This window comes from Trematomus bernacchii, unplaced genomic scaffold (assembly GCF_902827165.1).
Source record: "Trematomus bernacchii unplaced genomic scaffold, fTreBer1.1, whole genome shotgun sequence".
In the NCBI taxonomy this organism is placed as follows: Eukaryota; Metazoa; Chordata; class Actinopteri; order Perciformes; family Nototheniidae; genus Trematomus; species Trematomus bernacchii.
Window position 1 is genome coordinate 3,838,346 of NW_022987582.1, and position 20,617 is coordinate 3,858,962.

A 20,617-nucleotide genomic window follows, 5' to 3' on the forward strand; every position below is an offset into this window, starting at 1 on the left:
AGACTTTATTGAACTAATAATGACATTAATATTTAAAAGGCCTATTTCAGTATTTTGTACACTATGTTTATTCTATATTTTTTCCACTTCAGATCAAAACATAAGAATGAGCAGAACTATAATCAAAAGTTGGGGTAAAAACTTTGTAGCACATTGTCAAACTTTTCAAGGGGACAGATTCAGTCCTGAAAGAGATGTAAAACTTGAATGTAATAGCTTTTCTAAAGAAGACATGGTTTTAGTTTCAAAGTCTGTGATTAGGACCAAGTTTATTTGGAGAATTAGGGTGATTTGTCTTAACCTATTTGGCACAGTGTGTCCTTGCCACTGTTTTAGCAGCTGTGGACCAGTAGGCAGGCAGAGCTCAGGCTGGTGGTCTGGCTGGGGGTGGAGTTAAGTATCTGTGTCACACACACTGACAACTGGGAAACCTCCCGCAGCAAACTAACAGGTGTCCTCTCCTCTCCAGACCCACCGTCACTTCACCGGGGGGCTTCAGACTCTTTCCCTCTACCGATCTGAACGCTGCTCTTTACTTTACCTTACAACTTCTAGCTAAACGCTTACACACACACATCTTAAAATGATGCATTCGGCTCAGAAAGACACCACTTACACAAAGATCTTTGTGGGAGGTCTTCCTTATCACACAACGGATACAAGTCTAAGGAAGTATTTCGAGGTGTTTGGAGACATCGAGGAAGCTGTGGTCATCACCGATCGACAGACGGGGAAATCCAGAGGTTATGGATTTGTAAGTAACAACCTGTCGCTACTTCTGAGTTGCCATGTTTTAAAGTTCTCGCACACGTGCACTGTCGGTCAATTGATTCAGTATCGGGACCTCAAAGACTGTTTGCTGTTCTGTGTGACAGCCAGGTTAGAAATAGGTCATTTTTTTACTCTTACTCTATCAGATAAGTCACATTTAGTCAAATTTAGCTGCCTACTTAAAAGATGTACCTTAACAACAAATGAGCCCTAATTGCTGGCTACTTTTTAGTCACCGTGACCAAACTGTTGAGTGATACATGTCCATGATATCAATGGAAAATGTGCTGATTCATTCAGGTGACCATGGCAGACCGGACCTCTGCTGACCGAGCCTGCAAGGACCCCAACCCCATAATAGATGGCAGGAAGGCTAATGTGAACCTGGCCTACCTGGGGGCCAAGCCCAGGGTCATACAGCCAGGTGAGGGACTGGACCACAGCTTTATTTCCCAACTTCAAGACGATCAAGGTGGCATACAAAGACAGCAGCCCAAATATCTTTACACACTCACATACAGGAACTTTAAAGTACTTTGTAGACTGCTCCATACTTGGTTGTTTTTTTTATCTTGAATTTTTTTCAAAAGATCACAACACACTACAATATCACCTCCACTACATTACAAAAGTGTCAGCAGAATAAACTAAAGTGTCTGTTTTCATTCTAGGATTTGCATTTGGTATGCCTCAGATCCATCCAGCATTCATCCAAAGGCCTTACGGGTATGTGAAGTTGCAGAAATTACTTTTTTTTTTCACAAGATGTGTGTTGTTACATTTAAAAAAAAAAAAAAAAATCTTGTATGGTCTTGTATAATGTGTTTTTATTGTTGTAAAAGTGTAATTTATCATTGCCTCCACTTAAATCCTGAATGAGGACATGTGAGTGTGGATGTGTGCTCTTCTGCTTGGCGTTGACTGTGAAGGAAGTGAACATTTTTCACTAAAGCCACTGCAGGACTTGACTTCACGTTGTCTATCTCTTTCTGATCTGACAGGGTCGGTAACGGTTAAAATAGCTGATGAAGGCACATGATGATTTGAGGAATAGCTGAGTCTGCATTGGGCAGAGCGCTAAAGTGTTACCTGTAAACTCTGACATACACAAACGAACTGAAATGGTGACTAGATGCATGGAAGTCTTCTGTTTTTTCTCCCGGTTTTCCATAGTACATAGATTGGTGTGTGCCTTGTTTTCAGTATGATGTGGTGTTCAGCTTAACTGTGTGCTTATTTCTATTTGCAGTGGGGGAGGCGGGGGGTATAGGAGGTTTTTGTGCACACTTTGTGAGTTTTGATAGGGAGTTGTAACTCTGCAACGGGGTGTTGATTCTTCTAGCTTTTTAATAATTGATTTGTGCTTTAGCCTGCGGTTTATTGTTTTCCCCAGTTTCTCGTTAACATTAAGATGATCGTGTTTTGTTGTCAAAAGGGGGCTGTTGATCACCCAGTTAATTTCAAAATTGATTCCCCACAACAAAACACACTGGCTTGCATGCAGGAGTTTTTTTTTCTGTTTTCTTACCCATGATGCTGTGTTTTTTTGTTTTTTTTGTATTAACCCCTTGCTTTTCACTTGTAGCTTACATCTACAGGTACACGATACTCAACATACTCACATTCTTTTGTATTTTTATATTTCAATTTAAAATGTTCAGTGGAAATCAAACACAAATGGTGTTATCACCACATTAAAGATGTGGATATTTAACTGCAAAAGACAGCAATTAACAGCAAAAGCTTCAATTAAGTTGACTGAAAATATAAAGGCTTTAAACAAAAGCTAGATCACTTCACTGCCTATATGAAACTATTTGTATATATATATATATATAAGTAAGTATATACATGTTTACTGCACTATAGGTTAGCTAACCCTAACCCTTGTAGACAGAGATCTTACTTGGTCTCTGAGGCAGCAGCTGTTGGCTACAGTGATCTCCACGGCCTCTCGAATTCAGATGGAAAATGGGAGTCACTCAGCAGCGCTGTTAATAATGTATGGCACAGACAGGGCCACTCGGCTGTGGACAACAGGTGGGCCGAGCCATGTGCCCATAGCCTTTTGGTTATGTGCTGGGGATTACCCATGTGTCCTGGTGATTTACAAAGCACCTTTATTTAGCTCTCGGCATGCAGGACCACAACATGTTCCCCCCTTTTCTTCCATTGGAGATGGCTTAAGTCAGCTGTGCCCTTTTAGCACTAAAATTGTTTTTAAGACAAGGTCATATCACAAAAAAGGTACCAGTATGTTGGTTCCCAATTGTAAATTATACATGTAATTACATTTGTGACATTTAAAACAAAGGATTCGTACATTTTCTTTAACTGTACTACAGATACAAAACCGTTAGCTACTGTTTGCCAGGACACCTCCAGTCTGATAATAAAAACGTAGATTTACAAAAACCACTGGGGCAGTAGAGCGGCACAAGCGGCCATTGCAGTTGGCGAATGCCCTGCCATGTGTTACTGAAGGAGAAGATCAGCTTGTCCTTTGGAGATGACAAGGGGAGCAAAAATAGCATGCTTCCAGCCTCCCTTGTCAGTCAAGTTGGCGTGTGTATGTTTGTGTGGGGGTGTGTGTCTGTAAGAGGGGGAGGGGACACTTGTCTATGGCGAGATATAACAGTTTCACACCTGCTACTCAATATATTTTCTGAGGGTGACTTTAGCACACAGTTAAAAGTGGGACCAAATTGACCCAGATACCCAGGCTTGTATTTATCCATTTATACTCTGGTCTATATACAGAACATTTATCTTCCAATGGAAACACTATGTAATCTACTCCTCAACTATTTTCTCTTTTAAAATATTAAAATGAATTGATTTATCTGCGGATCCTGTTAAAACCAAAGACCCACTTGTTAAGATACCATACTGTATGGTTATTTCAATAACTACTTTGCGATTTATTGCACTTTTAAGAAATCCAATCCTTGCCCTATTTGTTTGTGTTTTAGGACCTATTAACATGTGTGGGCATGCCTGTATGTGTGGTGTTGGTGTGTCCTTATGTGGACAGAACAATGTCCACTTCTCTTCCTGATATGTTTTGGTGTTGTGAGATGAGCTCGCATTTTGTTTTAAATTCTGTTTTCAGTGAAACATTGGGTGCCGAGCTGGGCTGTCTTCTTTAAATGCCTTACTGTGTTTCAGATTCAGGTGCCTTTCTAAATTAAAAGCTGCGCTTGTGTTTCTTTGTGGTGTTGCTGCTTCTTTAACTTTTCATTTCTAGGTAGGGGTTTCATTGTTAATGAATGGATTTGCTGTGTTCTGAAGACTGGATTGATTTTTTTTGAGGCACCTGCTTTGACATTTTCAAGAATTTAGTTTCAGCGTTGGAAAGATGACTGTGGCTCTACTTTAACCCTGTGTGTCTTTTTTGTCCTACAGTGTCCCTGCACACTATGTCTACCCTCAGGCCTTTGTCCAGCCCAGCATGATGATCCCTCATGTACAATCTTCTGCTGCTACAGCAACAGCTGCTGCTGCCACTTCCCCATACCTTGACTATACTGGAGCAGCGTATGCCCAGTACTCTGCGGCTGCCACCGCTGCCGCAGCTGCTGCTGCCTATGAGCAGTATCCTTACGCTGCCTCACCAGCACCAACAAGCTACATGACTGCAGCAGGGTACGGATACGCTGTCCAGCAGCCACTCTCCGCTGCTGCCACCCCGGGAGCTGCCGCCGCTGCTGCCGCCTTCAGCCAGTACCAACCTCAGCAGCTCCAGACAGATCGCATGCAGTAAAACCATGAAAACTACCTTTAAGCAGGAAAGAAGGGGAGGTCAAATCATCCCATGATGAAGGCACTGTTATGATGGTTGTCACACCCAGGTTTTATCTTGGCAGTCCTTAAACCAAAGAGCCTGAAGAAATCACCAAAAATGTGGAGCGAAAGGAAGATTAACCATATTTTTTATTCAAGTGAGATCATAATTTTGGCACTATTGAATATAAATATTTAATATTTATTCAGCAGGAAAGTATTTAATGTTAATTGAAGTAAACTCACTGGACCTCATGTCATCCATTGCTGAATTGTGTATATATATATATATATATATATATATATATATATATATATATATATAATGCAGTGGAATTTGTATAAAATTTCCAAGTGCATTCACGTCTTATGATCAGGTTTTTTTCCCCACTTCTTTGAAAACCAAAACACTAACCCAACCAAAACACTTGCATACATATGAAAACAGTATGTCATTATGCAGTTTTCAGTATTTCAAAGTTTTGGACCAGTATTTTGTTTGGAAAAAGCTATGCAAACATTGATATAGAGGTTAAGATTGTCGTCTTTTTTTATAACTGTTTGGCGTGAGATAGATTAGATACTGTCTACTAGTTCCCTATAAATGTATTTTTTTGATGTTCATAAGACAATATACTGAAGTGACAGCTGAAGGCACTCACTTTTCTTCCTTTAAATTGCACCTCCAGTACATTTTGCAAAAGGGAAGAAACACTTGTTGAATGTGAATTTTTCATTTCGACAAAATGTTTCATAATGTGCCTTTTTAAATTATGCTATTTATGTATTTATTATGGAGCCTTACAATAATAAACCCTTTATCTTGTGTTTAAGTATAAAGCCTAGAACAATTCCACATGTGCTTCCTCATAGTGTTAAAGAGCATGTGATGGATGTTTAAACTTGGCTTAAAAAGCAATACACTGTGTATAAAGAACAAAAGAGGAGCGGAAAGGTAGCAATAAGTCCAACGCATTTTCTGTTTTCTGTAGATTCAATGTTGTCTCTAATTGATTCTTAATTCTTTAATGTCACTTTTATACTTGACCAATTTGAATAAGGTGTGAGAACTGTTAAATGTTTACATTTGATGTTGTTTGACATTGAATGTTTACTTATGCAAGGACATCATCAGTTTCACCTTGCTTTTTTGTAAGGCATGACTAAAAAATAATGCAAACATATGTGAAATAAAAGAAAAATTCCCTTCAATGTTTTAAGTCTTCTGTATTTCGTTTAATGTCTGTTTTGGGCATAGTTTTTAATTTGTTTCATGAAATCCTGTCACACGGTGGTCTCAGTTAAAAATAAGTCAAAACTGTATTATATTTTAACCATATACAGTAGCTAATATTTAACTTCCATATAATCTGTTTGACTTTTAATAACATCTCTCAGCAGAAAGAGTCTAATTCTGTCACTTATTCCAAGATGGAAACCCAAGTGGCAAATATGCATCACTGGAGACCTCTGTCACTAACTAATGAGGGATCACACATTTTTAGGCTATTCGTCTACACTTTAGACACTGCTGCTGAGTTTGATACTTGCCTCTGTTTACATATTAAACCAACTTAGATGTTTTGGTAACATGAATCCAGCCTGCTATGTCTCCAAAATAGTAAGTAGGTGAAGTCCCTCTTTCAACATGCAGCTATTAATTGAAAGAAGCTGTTCGCCAGATTTCCTCACGCTCATCACATCAAATAAATCCAAAACCTCAAAATACCCTGGGATATGTTTTCAATATTTCTGTACAAATTATGAAAACTATTGATTTCTTTATTTCACTGCGATATTACATTTTCTGTAGTTAAGCAGACCCCAATAACTGAAAGGTACACAGATTGCACAGTCCATTCCCTGTTGAGTTCACCTGTTTACAATCCTACATGACAGTCACAACAACTAATGTGTTTGTAAAGCTGTAAAAAATGTGTGATGTGACCTGGAGTTTGACAGAGGCAGGCAGCTGAAGGGGCCAACACTCTACAGATATAATAAATACTGTTTTGTAAGTCTCCCTGGTTGCCTTATCTGGTTATTCAACCAAGACAGTTGCCTCCTGACCTCTGCTGGTTAACACGGCCCTTCTCATTCAATGGTTTTTGTTTATTTGAATTGTGTTCTACTTTGTACATTAATACTGAAGACATCAAAACTATGAAAGAACACATATGGAATTATCTTGTTAACAAAAAAGTGTAAAAAAATCCATAATATGATTTATATTTTAGATTATTCAGAGCAGCCCCCTTTTGCCTTGATGACAGCTTTGCACACTCTTGGCTTCTCTCAGTCAGCTTCATGAGGTCGTCACCTGGAATGGTTTTCAATTAACACGTGTGCCTTGTCAAGAGTCCATTTGTGGAATTACTTCCATTACCTTCTTAATGTGTTTGAGACCATCAGTTGTGTTGTGCAGAGGTAGGGTTAGTGCACAGTGGATAGCCCTATTTGACTACTGTTGTAATCCATATTATGGCAAGAACGACTGAACTCAGTGAAGAGAAACGACCGTCCATCATCACTTTAAGAAATGAAGGCCAGTCGATCCGGAAAATGTCAAGAACTTTGAATGTATCCTCAAGTGCAGTCGCAAAAACCATCAAACGCTATGATGAAACTGGCTCTCATGAAGACCCCCCCGGGAAAGGAAGAGCAAGAGTTTCCTCTGCTGCAGAGGATAAATACACAAGAGTTACCAGCCTCAGAAACTGAAAATTAAAGCATCCCAGATTAGAGCCCACATAAATGATCACAGAGCTCAAGTAGCAGACAAATCTCAACATCCACTGTTCAGATGAGACTGCGTGAATCAGGCCTTCGTGGTCCAATTGCCGCAAGAAGCCACTACTGAGGATGAACAACAAGAAGAAGAGAATATTTGGGCCAAGAAACACAAGGATTGGACATTAGACAGTGGAAATCTGTACTTTGGTCTGATTAGACCAAAGTACCACTGCGAGGGGGACCCAAGTTCCCATCAGCAAAAACACGTCGGTTTGCTATCCTGGCACCAAAATGGTGGAATGAGCTCCTCATTGACATCAGGACAGCAGAAAGCTTACACATCTTCCGGCGCAGACTGAAAACTCATCTCTTTCGACTCCACTTCGAGCGATAGAATTACTAACAAAGCACTTATATACTAATAAAGGACTGGCTTATCTAAAGCCAGTTGAGTAGCACTTGAAATGTTTTGGCTCTATGAAACCTGATGTACTTATATGATTCTGTTTTCTTCAAGTTTGTATCTTCTTGGTCGAATGCACTTATTGTAAGTCGCTTTGGATAAAAGCGTCAGCTAAATGCAATGTAATGTAAATGTAATGTTAGTCCAAATTGGAGATTTGTGGTTCCAACCGACATGTCTTTGTGAGACGCAGAGAAGGTGAGCGGATGGTTTCTGCATGTGTGGTTCCACCGTGAAGCATGGAGGAGGAGGAAGTGTGATGGTGTGGGGGGGCTTTTCTGGTGACACTGTTGGTGATTTATTCAGAATTCAAGGCACACTTAACCAGCATGGCTACCACAGCATTCTGCATTCTTTTATAGTTTTGATGTCTTCAGTATAAATCTACAATGTAGAAAAAAACCCGAAAAAAACAAAACGTTTGAGGCCTATGTCTAATTGTCTAATTATTTACATTAATGTTGCAGCCAACAACAGTAGGGCTAATCTAAATTTCTATTTTTTGTATAAATAATGTTAATTTGCAAAAAAAAAAAAAAAATCAAACATAAAGTACATGCTAAATAATCCTCTCGAAAGTGCCATAGTAATCCATCCATAACGAAATTGGAAATACTAAGTAAAATAACCTCAACATTTGTATTAAACTAATTCAGTAGGCCTAAAAGCCTACTACTCCCTGAACTCTTTGCTAATGTTTACAGATAAAGGTATTTCAAAGGTATTTTCCATTCACTTACGTTTTTACTAAATCTGTTATCGACTCATTTCCATTTTGGTAGTCGTTCAACAAGTCGAACATGGTTTCATGCCGCATTCAGGTAGTATCGGAGTTTTTGTAATTTGAGCGTCCGATTTCTAAAAGCTTCAATGCAAAGCCCCAAATACGACTGCAAGCTCCGATGTAAGTGCCGACATAATACGTAATTGCCTGAAAACCACGCAAACAGTGCTGTCTAACGTCAGCAAAAAAAGCCGTTTACTTTATTTAACTAAATACAGTTGAAACCATAGTATATGTTTAATGCACAATCTTTTTCAAACGTCTACCTCTGTCAAACAAGCGTGAGTTTTCTTCAGAATAAATGAAAGCTTTTATTGCTGGTGTCACACAAAGTCATTTCTACCAACAATTTCATTTGTCCTGAACGCAACATTCCGCATCCTGGGGGCGGAGAGGTAACAGCAGTTTACTGGCAGTGACCGAAAAAGTGGTGCAGAACCAGCGGAAAAATACTCAAATATTTTTGGGGGAGCCCAACTGGGATTGACACTTTGATCGCAGGCATTGTGAGTAGTTTTGAAATACTTAATCTGTCCTAATTTTTTTGTATTTGTGTTGCCTTTCAGTTGTTCAACCATATCAGCTTACGTTATTGTTTGGTGCAAAAACATGGCCATCTTGTGTTGTTCGGTTTTACAGAGGATGTGGAGTCGTTTTTTTCCCAATCAGAATATTATTTATATCTGTACGTTATATTTAACTCGAATAGCATATTGCATGTAGGCCTATGGCCGTTTCTTGCATCTAAACGAATTTTAGGGCCTAGCAACGTGACATTTACGAAATCGAGAGTGTCTGTTGAAAAAAGCAGAGGCCCAACCCTTGTTTAACCCTCACACTAGTTGTTAAAAACCACACTATGTTTACATTTATTCTTTTTTTATTAAGTGGTCGATCGACGGTTAGCATCAGACACGGTAGCATCCTTGTTATTAATTATGATATACCGGAAGTGAATCACCGTGGGTTCGTCTCAGGGCGCCTGTCACGGTGTTATTTACTTTCACCCTGATAACCTCTCATTTGGCTTCTCCAGCGGGTCTGTGCTCCCGATCCAAGCCAGAGATGAGCAGCGAGAAGACTGCATACGCTCTGGTGGGGGGGATGCCTTCTCCGCCCTCGCTTCCCGGCCAGCCAGCGTTCCCTGCTGGATTTGACATTATGCCGGGCGAAAACATGTTCGGAGCCCCTGCCCATGGGGGTGGTTTCCCTGCTCCTACTGGGTTCCTTGGGCCTTCTCCTGGTGATTTTCACGGCTCTGGTGGTGTTCCTGCTGCTGGTGGGTTCAATGCTGCTGGTGGGTTCAATGCTCCTGGTGGTTTCAATGCTCCTGGTGGTTTCAATGCTCCTGGTGGTTTCAATGCTCCTGGTGGGTTCGATGCTCCTGGTGGGTTCGATGCTCCTGGTGGGTTCGATGCTCCTGGTGGGTTCGATGCTCCTGGCGGTTTCAATGCTCCTGGTGGGTTCAATGCTCCTGGTGGGTTCAATGCTCCTGGTGGTTTCCTTGCTTCTGGTGGGTTCAATGCTCCTGGTGGTGTTCCTGCTGCTGATGGTTTCCCTGCTCCTGGGGGTTTCCCTGCTCCCGGTGGTCTCCCTTTCCCTCCACCGACTGCTTTCGGGCCAGGTGTTCCTGGAGCTTTTGGAATGAAACCCCAAGATGGTCCAGGATATGGAGGCAAACCCTCACCATATTCTCCTCCAGGCCCAGGGTCTAATGGAAACTTCAATGGTTAGTCTGTCTTACATTGGTGCATTCTTTATATTGATGTTGTTACATTCGTTGTGTCACATGTCATGTTTCTGTTTGGTGCCAATGCAGATGATGCTTACCATAGCGAGGAAGAGCCACCACCCTTTCATGAGAATCAAGAATTTGATTTTGGATTAGATAACAAGAGCATAAGACGAGCCTTCATTCGAAAGGTAAGCAGATCTTGTGGTCAAAAAAAGGTTAAAGAATTTAGTTTTTGATTTTGAAGCCTGCATTGAAGTGCCTTTTTATTGTCATTTGATTTGTCAACAACAGCCAGCATGTCTTGAAGCTGCATAATTTAGAGATGTATTTATCTGCATCTTTATATGGATTTACATTAAAAAAATGCATTTTGCGATAAACAAACACTAGATGCTTCTATGTAAAGTAAAGCACAATCGTTTAATGTTAAAATAATATAAAATACATATTTCCTGCCGTCTTGCCATACTTTCCACAACATTTCACATATCTCGCTGACTCACAAACACAACCTAAAACATAAACTCTGTTGTAGATTGAACCATGTTCTTTGATACAACATGAGATCCATCTTCAAAAAAACAATAGACAACCTTTGTAAGAAATAGGATCTGTGTCCGCTGTCTAATAATCCACTCTTCTCTTCAGGTGTTCTTGGTGTTGACTGCTCAGCTGACGGTGACGTTCGCCTTTGTGGCTGTTTTCACTTTTGTGAAGGAAGTCAAGGTGTTTGTCATGGTGAACACCTGGACCTACCTTGTGTCCTATGTCATATTCTTTGTGTCGCTGTGTGTGATCAGCTGCTGTGGAAGCGTTCGCCGAAGACATCCTTGGAACCTGGTTGCATTAGTAAGCCTGCTCAGATTTTATCTTGACAATTGAATCATACAACTTGTCTTGGAAAAAGACTGTGCTTTCTTAAATTAAATGTTTTAAACAACGTCAAAGTATTTTTTATGTGGTATAGTAAAAAAATGAGACAAACATTTTGTATTAATGAAGTGTTCAGCATACATTTAGGATATCAGACTTCCCTATTCCTAACAGATTAGACATATTACATTAAGAGAGCTTTCAAATCACTGTTTAGTAACCACAAAATGATTTGCAACTTCATATTAGTGCCCTGAAACTTGCTGATGTGTTTCTGTTTCTTGCCTCCAGTCTGTCCTGACTCTCAGCATGTCCTACATGGTGGGAATGATCGCAAGCTTCCATGACACCGATACAGTCGTCATGGCAGTGGGCATCACAGCCGTCGTGTGCTTCACTGTGGTCATCTTCTCCATGCAGGTCAGTCCATGCCCTTTGTAGGCATGTGATTTGTAACAACCTTAATGTGTGATGTAACCCTAATGTCTCATGGCCTCTTCCCACAGACCAAGTACGATTTCACTTCCTGTTACGGGGTGCTTTTCGTCTGCTTAATTGTCCTGTTGATCTTCGGCATCCTCTGCATCTTCATTCGTGACAGGATTTTGCACATTGTGTATGCTGGACTGGGAGCTTTGCTCTTCACCTGTGTAAGTCCTATTTTTGTACTATTTCTCCTTTTAAAAAATAAACTTAATAGTGTTGCTTTTAGATTAAAGGCAAAGGATCTGATGTTCATAACACGTTCTGACAAAGAATCTTGAGTGTGTTATGCCTATTTGCACCAATTGGTAGCATTTAGTATTCTTGTGTAAATGGCAAGATTTCTAACTAAACGGTCTAAAAATGGCTAGCAATGTCTCAAACATTTATGAGAACCTGATTTTGGTGATCAAACACTCCAAGTAGATATTTAAAATACTGCTTTTTAACATGGCACAAAATGTGTAGTAAACCCATTGTGAATATATTCTATGTTACAGTTCCTGGCGGTGGACACACAGCTGCTGCTGGGCAACAAGGAATTGTCCCTGAGTCCAGAGGAATATATCTTTGCTGCTCTCAACCTGTACATGGACATCATCAACATCTTCCTGTATATTCTTGCTATCATTGGAAGAGCAAGGGGAAGCTGAGCTGGACCAACAACAGTTTAAAATTCTGCTGAAAATCGCTTTGAGTTTGTGTCTAGCAGTGCTTTACCTATATCCTGATTTTAATTTTGTCTTGTAGTGTACTTTGATCACATAGTTTGAAAATGTTTTGCTTCACCCAATGTAAACGTTTTTTTTTTTTTTTTTAAATATATAGATTGTCTTTGCTGTAGTTTGGGGGTTCATTAACACTTTATGAGCTATTTAGTGTGTTGTACAAAACTTGATTATGATTTAGAAAATGGTTTAAATATTTGGCTCTAGACGTCACACAGCCTTCATCAGCAGAAGGAGTTTAATAAAGATCTTGTTATGTGGTTAAAACTTTGGAAAAAGATAGTGAAGTGGACTTTGAGTTGTGATTATTTGTTGAATAAACTTTTCCAGGGTTAAATGTACCTGTGTAACCTATAAGCCAGCAGCTTAAAAAAGCTATAAAAAAGGGAGTGTATGAAAACATACCAGTTGCTTAACTTGCATGTCAATAGATGCATCACCATGGCAACTGAGTAAAAGCTGCTGAAGATTAAATATCTAGATAATGTAAGTCATCAGACCCTGGGTTTTTGTGAAACTAAGATACAGAATGACCTGCAATGCTATGTATAAAGTTATTTTATAAACCTGATCTCCGTTGTTGTGTTATGGTATAAAAATAATCCTGGCAGAATCTCAGTTCTGTTGTGATTTGATATCTGAAAGAATTTGAAATCCAGGAAGTCTTGGGTTGTTCTGTGGCTCATTTGTGAACCTGGGAGCCCCACAATGGACCTGGAGCAAACTGTTGCTGTCTTGCTGTCAAAAAATGAACATCTCGGGCAGGAAAACCATCTGTTGAAGTGTATGTTAGGTTTAGTCAAGGAAAATGTAGAATTGAGATCCGAGATGCAGAGCTCCAACACTGACACTCTGGAAGATATAACAGGTATTTGAAGTGTTTTTGTCTCTGCCACTAGATGGCAGTCAGGTAGCCGTTTAAGCTTCGAGGTAATGGCACAATTATAAGAATATAATTGATAACAATTGTTAACCTTAAGCAGCTATGGTCACTTCAGATTGCCTTTGTTTTCAAAGCAGTTCTAGTTACCTATGGCTGTGCCACAGTAAAGGCAAAACGTTTTTTGAAACTCATGCAATATTTTTAGGGTGTAAAATAAATATTCTTAATAATACAACACCATTTTTCTTTCAGAATGTTTTAACAGCAAGTAACATAACTGTCCTGATTGTTTTCTTAGCTATGAAATTCCAAAGATATTGTCTTAACAGCATAAATTGACTTGTTCTTAGGTATTTAATAATGTTATGTTCAATAATAATAATGTTCAAACCAAACAGCTGACATTTTAATTCAAATTAAGCAATGTAATCTATCCCTTAGCTGTATATTTGAAAACGATATATCAATACATGTTCATTGGCATTAGGATAAATTCAAAATCCAGGAATTAATATGTAAATACCATATACAGTCTATGGTAAATACATCTGTTATTTGGTTACATTTAGAATGTTGTAACAACTCAAACTGAGAGGTATGTTTCTTTAGATGTCGTTAATAATAGTATAATCTTTAAGAGAATATAATGTATAAAGCAGCAAATAGAAATCAACAACTTCAATTCAAATGTCAATAAAAAAAATAACAAAATATATTAACTAAATCAGAATCAAAAACTATATCTACAGTACAAAAAAGTGTAAGGGACAATTAAAGTTCATTTAGGTAGAAGCATTTCATGTTTTATTTATTTACAGCATCAAATCTTGTAATAAATGATAAATGACAACAAACCACTTTGTTTCCATCAGTTTGCTCAACATCAGTAAAACAAGCAACCAGTCTGTGTCAAAACACCGTGGACGAGAGACAATTCAAAAAAGACATCCAACAAACCAAATTCAAGCGAACATCGTCCCCTGTCGACTTCTCGTCTTTCATCCAAAGCTCGGTGCATACAGCTGTAAGTGACAGAGCAGAGTTTCAAAGCTCCCAGGCTGAATCTCATATTGAAGTCAAAGGTGAGGGATGACTAGCATGCAGACATTTGAAAGCAACTGCTCAGTTGCACGCTTTTAAAAAACAAAAACAATTATTCATGTCAATGATTTGATCGCAGGTCCAGACAAGGTGATGGGAGAGGTTGCCTACCAACTGGATAGGAGAATTCTGTCCCACATCTTTCAGAGCCGCAAGAGGCTTTATGGTTTCACACTGCTCAATATCCCAGGGAAAATAAAAGAGGTCAGAATGGAAGACTTCTATTTGTGTATCTATCAAAACAACTGGTTGAGTGAATTTGCAGTGCACAGATAAGCCATCAAATCTGAACAACCGTAACATTCCACTTATATGAATCAGAAGGAAGTCAAGGCTCTTCTTCTTGTCTTGCAGGTATCAACACACCCACTGACAGGAAAGGTAGATGAGGGCTATAAACTGCATCTCATTCAGAGGCACGCTGACCTCATGAAGAAGTTGAACAAGGTCGGGTATAAAACAGAACTTCACCCTTGCTTCTCTGAATTGATTGTCAACCACTATGGGATCCTGAAGGAGAGGCCGCGTGAAAGCAGCGACCAGGAAACTGTCTACAATAATCCCAATTTTCTGATGAAACTGATAATGACCAAAGCACCAAGAGAGCTTAAGGTGGACCTGCTGGTTCTGCTCAACTGCCTCTGCACTATGGCTCACGGGGATGGAAAGGCACTCTTTCTCTGGTAGACTTCACTTTCCAAAGAAGGGTACAGCTTACCATCCAAAAATTAAACTCTTATAAATAATAAGACACAATATGTTGTATGGCTATGATGTTGTGCACACACAAAACACTGACATTCTAGATCGTGAAGAAAAAGTCTATTAAACATTGATGCCTGCTAAAGGATGTATTGAATGTCACGGTGCTAACCTGATTATCAAATGTAATTGTCATTAGCTTTATGGGTAATGTGAGCTGCAATGGAGAGGCCTGAAACCAAGCTATTCTGCATTTGGAAATATAATGTTTAGTTGACAACTGATGAGTCAAGGGTTGGACACATATCTTTTTAGGGGACAAAGCATAATGACATTCATTCCTTTTCTTCGTCTACAGCATCTAATTGTTTTAGAAAGTGAAATAATCATTAATTCTGCAGTTACATATTGCTATACATTCTGATATACTGCACATTTTTAAATCTCAGAGTAAAGCCCTTCAATTGCTTACTTATTGTAAACATGTTTTGTACTTAAATTAATAATTATAAAATACCCTTGAAAATAGCTTTTTTTAGAACTTAAATGCTCTTATTTTGTTTATAGGCCTATGCAGACCAAATCAAGTTGTATGCTCAATTTTGTGTGCAACACTGGTGACTGTCCAGAAGTCATGGCATTTTTAGTTTGAAAGTTATGAATGAAAGAAATATTCATAGTTTGTAAGAGGGGTGGGAGAAGTACTCAGATCTTGTACTTGAGTAGAAAAACCAGAGTGTAAAAATACTCTGTTACAAGTAAAAGTCCTGCATTCAAAAGATTACTTAAGTAAAAGTACTGAAGTATGAGCATCAAAATATACTTAAAGTACCAAAAGTACTTATTATGCAAATTGGTCCATTTCAGAATAATATATATCATACATTTTGATTATAATTAATGATGTATTGATGTTGTTATCACAGCTGGTAAAGGTGTAGCTAACTTGAATGACTTTGTATACCGCAGGGTTGTGAATTTACTCCAGTTGTAACTCAAATCCTATTTAAGTGTTAATTATATTTCATGTTATTAATCCAAATGTGTAAAGTAACTAAAGGTACTAACTAAATTGAGTACAAGTACACTATTTACTTCTGAACTGTAATGGAGTAGAAGTACAAAGTTGCATAAAATGGCAATACTCAAGTAAAGTACAAGTATCTTCAAATTGTAATTAAGTACAGTAAAGAAAGATTCCAATGAAGTCGCCTTAAGTAAAGATCACGTGCCAGACCCGACACCATGCCTACGTCATCGGGGCGTGGCCTAATAAAGCCAGTGTGATGATCCGGTGAGAGCAGAGGGGTTTATGTCAAAAAGAACCACTACAGTAACCGGCTGTCTTTTACTAATTTATATATTCATTTGAACATGTGAAAACATAATAAATACATGTAGTACAATTAATTAATTAGTAGTTGGTTTGCTGTTTGGGTTCATCAGACGGACTGTCACAGTTTTCGTGCCAAGGTAAGGTAAAACCATCTGGGCTGCCACGTTAGCCGAGTGCTTAAGCTAGCTGTGCAACAGGGCAGGTGACAGCTTTTATTTGTGATGACTTAAATGCACGTAGACTATTTAAAGCATGTAGTAAGTGTGCGGTTACAATAGCCGTGTGCTATCATGACCAACCAACGTAATGCGGTCATACGGATTTACGTTGTAGATTTGAACGTGTTTCTGAATCGTTTATTAAGTGAAACTATTAGCTTAGCATTCTTGCACACAATTAATCCGAGTATGATTCCCGAGAGACCCAACTCCCTTACTTACATGTGAGACTGAAAGCTCACATCCCTTGCTGTTCCCTACACAATACAACAACATAACAAAGTGATGCTATCTGGCTTGACAAGGATCTTTGGGTGAGGCGATGTGAGAGTTGTAATTTCCTTGTTGTATTGTGTCGTTTTTTTGTCCAGTGTTAGTTCTAAGTCAGAGTTTTGCAATAGAAGTTAAAGGGCATATCCACACTAAAACAGGGCGTACATTTTGTACATAATGGTCGTTTTTTCCACCGTAAATTGTATCAGATGCCAAAATATCATATTGTCATTTCTAAAATACATGTATATCAGATTAGAAATGGATTAAATACTTTTTTAAATGAAAGTACAAGATAAAACAAATGTTTTGTTGACACACCCATTCTGTACTTGTAGACAAGGGTGGGGTGTTTGTTCAAACAGGTTCATGTTGCAGTGGCAACATTGCAGATTATGACAGTGGTATTATAGGCTGTTTTCACCATGTTTTTCTCTTTGCCTCCTTAAAAGTGATTATGATTCACTGCATAAGCTTCCACTAAGCTGGTCTGGTCACCCCCCTGCACCTGACTGTATTGTTCTGATGTCAGTCCAGCTGTCAATTTTTGTCACATGTTTCCCCAACTGCATGTTTGGGCATGAAGTCAATGTTGAAATTAAAGCCAGTTAGTCCTGATAACGCATAGTGGAGATGCAAGGGTTGTACGAGCCATGCCATGACATTTTCATTTCTTTTTCTTGTCTTAGGAGCCAATGAGGGAGTCTTTGCACCAGAATGAGACTAGAACGGGAACGTGTTTAGAATAGTGAAGACCCCATGTTGCTTTTCCTGATTGTTGCTTAGAAAAGGCGCAGAGGCATGGCCCTGAAGGCTTCTCCATTTCCTAATGGGTTTGTTGCAGGCATCCATGCTGTGGGATGGGCACTCATCCTGCCTTGCTTCTGGTTTCTCGATCGTCTCATTGCTGTGTGCAAGTCCACCACCCTGGAACAAACTCAGCGACTGGAACAGGAATGCTACCTCAACCCCCTCAAGGTCTTCTTCGGCTTCATTATCTTTTTCATTCTTTTTTTCCTCGCAGCTCCATTCGCCTTATTGGGATTTATTCTCTGGGCACCTGTTCAAGCCTGTCGCAGGCCCTTTCGCTACCATAGAGAGCCCCCATCCTCACTAGAGAGGGAGACACACAGGGGATTCGAGCTGGTAGGAAAGGCATCATTTGGATTTGCCACAGCCAACCTCTGTCTGTTGCCTGACGGCCTTGCTCGTTTTAACAACCTGGGGCACACTCAGCGGAGGGCAGCTGCTATTGGTCAGCACATTGTGCACGGTGTGTGTCGGAACGATATCCGTATCTTCGTTGACTCTCCCAGCAGCTGTGGTACTCTCAGCCCCTCAAACAGCATACTCCCCGCATCTAACTCCCCTTCATACGGGGCTACTGAAAGACAAGCGCAGTCCCCAGTAAATCATTCCGATTCAGCTGAAGTACAGGTTTCAATCCCACAGTCCAATAGTCAAGTGGTCTGTGTGCCCTCTGATGATACAAAAGAGCCCTTGGACAACTCACCGTCTCACCTTTCCAATTCCAATCAAAACTCCAACCAGCGGGGTCACCGCAGTGCTCCCCGAGCTTTGCTCTCCCAGGGTCTCGGCCTGAAGGGCGATGTACCATGGGAGGTGTCGACATTGTTCCCAGCCAATGTGGACATACTGTGCCTGGAAGAGGTGTTTGATAAGAGGGCGGCACAGAAACTCACTCAAGCACTCAGACCCGTGTTTGGACACATACTGTATGACGTTGGTGTGTATGCCTGCCAGCCACCATGCAGATGTTCCTCTTTCAAGTTCCTCAACAGCGGCCTGTTCCTAGCCAGCCGGTTCCCTGTGCTGGAGGCCCAGTACCACTGCTTCCCTAACAGCAGGGGGGAGGATGCACTGGCTGCCAAGGGCCTCCTTTCTGCTAAGGTATCTCTCTTAATAATATTATTAAAGCCACTATTAATTATTATAGTTGTCCTTCTTGTTTTGTGGAATTTAAAGTCATTATTCATTTTTTTGTCAATATGAACACAGTGTGTTTTGTTTTTGAAAATTGTAGGTGCTAATCGGGCAGAGTTCGAAACAGAAGAGAGTGGTTGGCTATTTTAACTGCACACATCTTCATGCACCAGAAGGCAAGTACATTTATCTGATTTGCTCTTCTCAGAATAATAAAAAAATTGGCATTTGCCTTAAAAGACAATAAGTTAAGAAGAGACCGTGATAACTGGTCTGTGTTTTCTTTCATTAGGTGAAGGAGAAATTCGCTGTGAGCAGTTGAACATGGTTACCAAGTGGATTGGCGATTTCCAAGCTGCCAACACATTCCCTGACGAGGATGTTGCTTTTGATGTGCTCTGTGGAGACCTGAATTTTGACAACTGCTCACCTGGTGCGACTTTGAATATTTTTGTATTATTTTGTTGTATATATGCTATATATGTTTAATGTTTTTTTTTTTTAGATGACCACCTGGAACAGAATCACTGTCTGTTTGAGCAATACAGAGATCCATGCAGGGCAGGGCCTGGAAAAGAGAAGCCCTGGGTCATTGGTGCGTACCATTTCAAACCATTAGACTACAGTACACTACTAAAAGATAAATGATTGAATTGGTATTTAATTTGTTTGCATCTAAAGGCACTCTGCTGGAGCAGCCCACATTGTATGAAGATGACATTAACACCCCAGAAAAACTACAAAGGTAAAGTCAGTTCCACTTTCTCCAGCTTCTGCACTGCACAGCACTTCTAATGGGACATGAACATAACTCCTTTCTCAATTTGTATTTGCTGAAGCTTCATTTTGTCTTCTCTGTTTATGTGTGTAGAACCTTAGAGATGGAAGAGCTAAGAAAGCAGTACATCTCCCGTCCCGTTCCTGCAAAGGACCTCCCGTTGGTTTACCCCGAGTCCGACCAGCCGTGGATCGGACGTCGGATCGACTACATCCTATACCGCGAGAGCTCCGTTTCAAAGCACTGCCGAACAGTACGTGACCCTGTGTGTTTTTCACAATCTCTCCTACTCCTTCTTCTCTTTCTTCCTCCTATTTCTTCTGTTCTTGAAGGAACAAATATGTTAGATGCTACATAAAATTCATTAAACAATTACTTATGGCAAAACAATGTTCAGTCAGTACTTTATATAAAATCTTAAACTGCAAGTTAACAAAAGCATTAACAAAAACACACTCTTTGTCTCCAACTAGGAAATTGAGGCGCTGACCTTTATAACCCAGCTGGCTGGCCTTACGGACCATATTCCTGTGGGCTTGAGACTGAATGTAATTATGGACTCTGACTGTGCGGATTAATGATGACCCGGCGAGAAAACAGAGTCCAAGGGAACAAAAATGAACAAAAAAGGACATTGTTCTGATCTATACATGCATGACAATGTTTTGTTTACATACTTAATTTTCTGTTTTTAATGGGACAATGTACTGGGTATTTTGATTATACAGTACCTCAGGTGGAAGTAATGTGGATTATCTGACATTAGAGAATGTTTACAATTTTATACAGAAAGCCCAATAAAGGGCAAAGGTATTGATTTTGTAAAACAATATATTTTTCATTCCTGCACTTTTCCTACAGAAATAAATGTAAAAATGTAATCTAATGCCTGTCTCTTAATTTCAATTTGCCATCGATTATGGATTATATAATTTGGCAGACCCATTTGATGTTCTGGGGTCCATACCATCTGTCATCGATAGGGGGTGCTCTTCATTTATCTGAGGCCAGGGACCAACAAAGAAGCCG

The 20,617-nt window shown here is 39.7% G+C and overlaps 4 protein-coding genes across 6 annotated transcripts; all 4 read left to right on the forward strand.

Moving 5' to 3' along the window:
* Window positions 1-432: 432 nt before the first annotated feature.
* rbm24b (RNA binding motif protein 24b) lies at window positions 433-4,813 on the forward strand. Of its 2 annotated transcripts, none has more exons than XM_034127303.1 (4): window positions 433-754; window positions 1,072-1,243; window positions 1,443-1,497; window positions 4,177-4,813. In XM_034127303.1, the coding sequence occupies exons 1-4, from the start codon at window positions 584-586 to the stop codon at window positions 4,532-4,534; spliced, it is 756 nt and encodes a 251-aa protein (XP_033983194.1). In that variant the 5' UTR covers window positions 433-583; the 3' UTR covers window positions 4,535-4,813. The 2 variants fall into 2 exon arrangements, with proteins under 2 accessions (XP_033983194.1, XP_033983195.1); XM_034127304.1 differs by having other exon boundaries at window positions 1,072-1,195.
* Window positions 4,814-8,891: 4,078 nt separating this feature from the next.
* On the forward strand, window positions 8,892-12,924 carry grinab (glutamate receptor, ionotropic, N-methyl D-aspartate-associated protein 1b (glutamate binding)). The gene is made up of 7 exons (XM_034127755.1): window positions 8,892-9,040; window positions 9,571-10,263; window positions 10,354-10,457; window positions 10,918-11,118; window positions 11,434-11,562; window positions 11,649-11,792; window positions 12,126-12,924. The coding sequence occupies exons 2-7, from the start codon at window positions 9,600-9,602 to the stop codon at window positions 12,276-12,278; spliced, it is 1,395 nt and encodes a 464-aa protein (XP_033983646.1). The 5' UTR covers window positions 8,892-9,040; window positions 9,571-9,599; the 3' UTR covers window positions 12,279-12,924.
* Window positions 12,925-14,388: 1,464 nt separating this feature from the next.
* On the forward strand, window positions 14,389-15,792 carry LOC117480510 (speriolin-like protein; the record flags this gene model as incomplete). Its single annotated transcript, XM_034127855.1, has 2 exons — window positions 14,389-14,601; window positions 14,647-15,792. Coding segments are annotated over 2 exons (591 nt in total), but the record flags the coding sequence as incomplete, so codon positions are not given.
* Window positions 15,793-15,986: 194 nt separating this feature from the next.
* Window positions 15,987-20,474, forward strand: smpd5 (sphingomyelin phosphodiesterase 5). 2 transcript variants are annotated; one of them, XM_034127787.1, is made up of 8 exons: window positions 15,987-16,512; window positions 17,556-18,777; window positions 18,911-18,986; window positions 19,103-19,243; window positions 19,316-19,405; window positions 19,492-19,555; window positions 19,682-19,841; window positions 20,062-20,474. In XM_034127787.1, the coding sequence occupies exons 2-8, from the start codon at window positions 17,668-17,670 to the stop codon at window positions 20,164-20,166; spliced, it is 1,746 nt and encodes a 581-aa protein (XP_033983678.1). In that variant the 5' UTR covers window positions 15,987-16,512; window positions 17,556-17,667; the 3' UTR covers window positions 20,167-20,474. The 2 variants fall into 2 exon arrangements, with proteins under 2 accessions (XP_033983678.1, XP_033983679.1); XM_034127788.1 differs by lacking the exon at window positions 15,987-16,512 and adding an exon at window positions 16,527-16,907.
* The last annotated feature ends 143 nt before the right edge of the window (window positions 20,475-20,617 follow it).